Raw genomic sequence first — 1,345 nt, 5'->3', positions numbered from 1 at the left:
CGCAGAGCCATACCTATTGGTCGAGCTGTGTAAATACTTCCTCAGAAATCGTCAAATATTTCCGAATTCCCTCAGAATTTTCGTATTGTCACTAACACATGTGCATATGTTTCCTGAGGGACCCTCGGTAGATCCACGAGACACTTAGGAATAAGAGTGGTATGTGATGATAAGAAGAATATAATTGTCATTTTCTGATTTTTATGAAGTTGAGTATTGCCCGTGTGTGAGCGTTGATAGCTAATGATCGCGAATATAATAGGGGTATTATATTGGAGTTTCACAACCCGTTTTACGTGAAGTGGCGGAACGTTCTGTGAAAAACGCGATATTCGCGGTGATATGCAATAGACGTGAAATATGTTTTCGTGAAACTCCATTGTATCCCTGGACGGAAACTGATACATTCAATAACAAGTTATAGGTATAGAATTAGGAATAAGAATGTGAAAATGCAAACACAATTTTCAAAGAGGGTACAGCTTAATGCTTTTGGAGAACTTGAATATTAGTGTGATAGAAATTGCACATGTGTTGATGAAAATGTGAAAATTCTGAGGAAATTGTGGAAAATTCGTGATGGTTTCTGTACACTTATAAGCAGTGCTGCAAAAAAATCTTCGCCTTCCTCAGCTGAGCTCAATATTTTCCTCACAAATCAAAGAGGTTTATATACGAATTGGGAGAATAGATACGATTAATGTACAGAAAGTAACAAGGATTATCCAAAATCTCCTCACAGTCTTTATTTTGTCACCAACACACGTGGTTGACCATGGGCAACTTTTACCACACTGTTTTAACTCCTGAGCTCAGCTGATGCGAGTGGACATATATTGCAATACTGTTGTCCATGTGTAATTGACTTGGTGTAGGTATAATCGGGGTATTATATCGTATCCGAGAACGGAGACAGATAGATTCAACCCTAATATAGATCTGCTAGAATTGGTTCGTTTACAGCAAGGAAGTCACGTTTGGGGGCCATTTGTGAATCAACTGATGCAAGGAAAGTTTACGCAAGCACGGAGGGGGAATCATGATGATGGTAACGGGGATCTGCTGGTGAGATTGTTGATGAATTGAACTTGTAAGGAATGAGAAAATTTAGAGAAATTCTCGTTGGTCTCTGAACACTTCTATTCGAATTCGCTGAGCTTAGAGTAGATAACTTTTCGATTTTTCCTTCTTTTGGTATCACTACTCGAGATAAGGCTATGGTCAAGTACCATGGGATAATTTTGAAGAAATTTTGGGAAATTTCTGTTGTTTTTCGAACATTTCTACGCGAATTCGCTCGGGTGAGATACACGAACATATATACCTGCTATATGATGATCATTAC

The 1,345-nt window shown here is 38.4% G+C and overlaps 1 protein-coding gene across 1 annotated transcript; it reads left to right on the top strand.

Moving 5' to 3' along the window:
- Positions 1 to 875: 875 nt before the first annotated feature.
- Positions 876 to 1,048, top strand: Pmar_PMAR014182 (hypothetical protein; the record flags this gene model as incomplete). The annotated part of the gene is made up of 1 exon (XM_002788727.1): positions 876 to 1,048. A coding segment is annotated over one exon (173 nt), but the record flags the coding sequence as incomplete, so codon positions are not given.
- Between the last annotated feature and the right edge of the window lie 297 nt (positions 1,049 to 1,345).

This window comes from Perkinsus marinus, assembly GCF_000006405.1.
Source record: "Perkinsus marinus ATCC 50983 genomic scaffold scf_1104296927880, whole genome shotgun sequence".
In the NCBI taxonomy this organism is placed as follows: domain Eukaryota; phylum Perkinsozoa; order Perkinsida; family Perkinsidae; genus Perkinsus; species Perkinsus marinus.
This window is presented reverse-complemented; position numbering and strand designations above follow the sequence as displayed.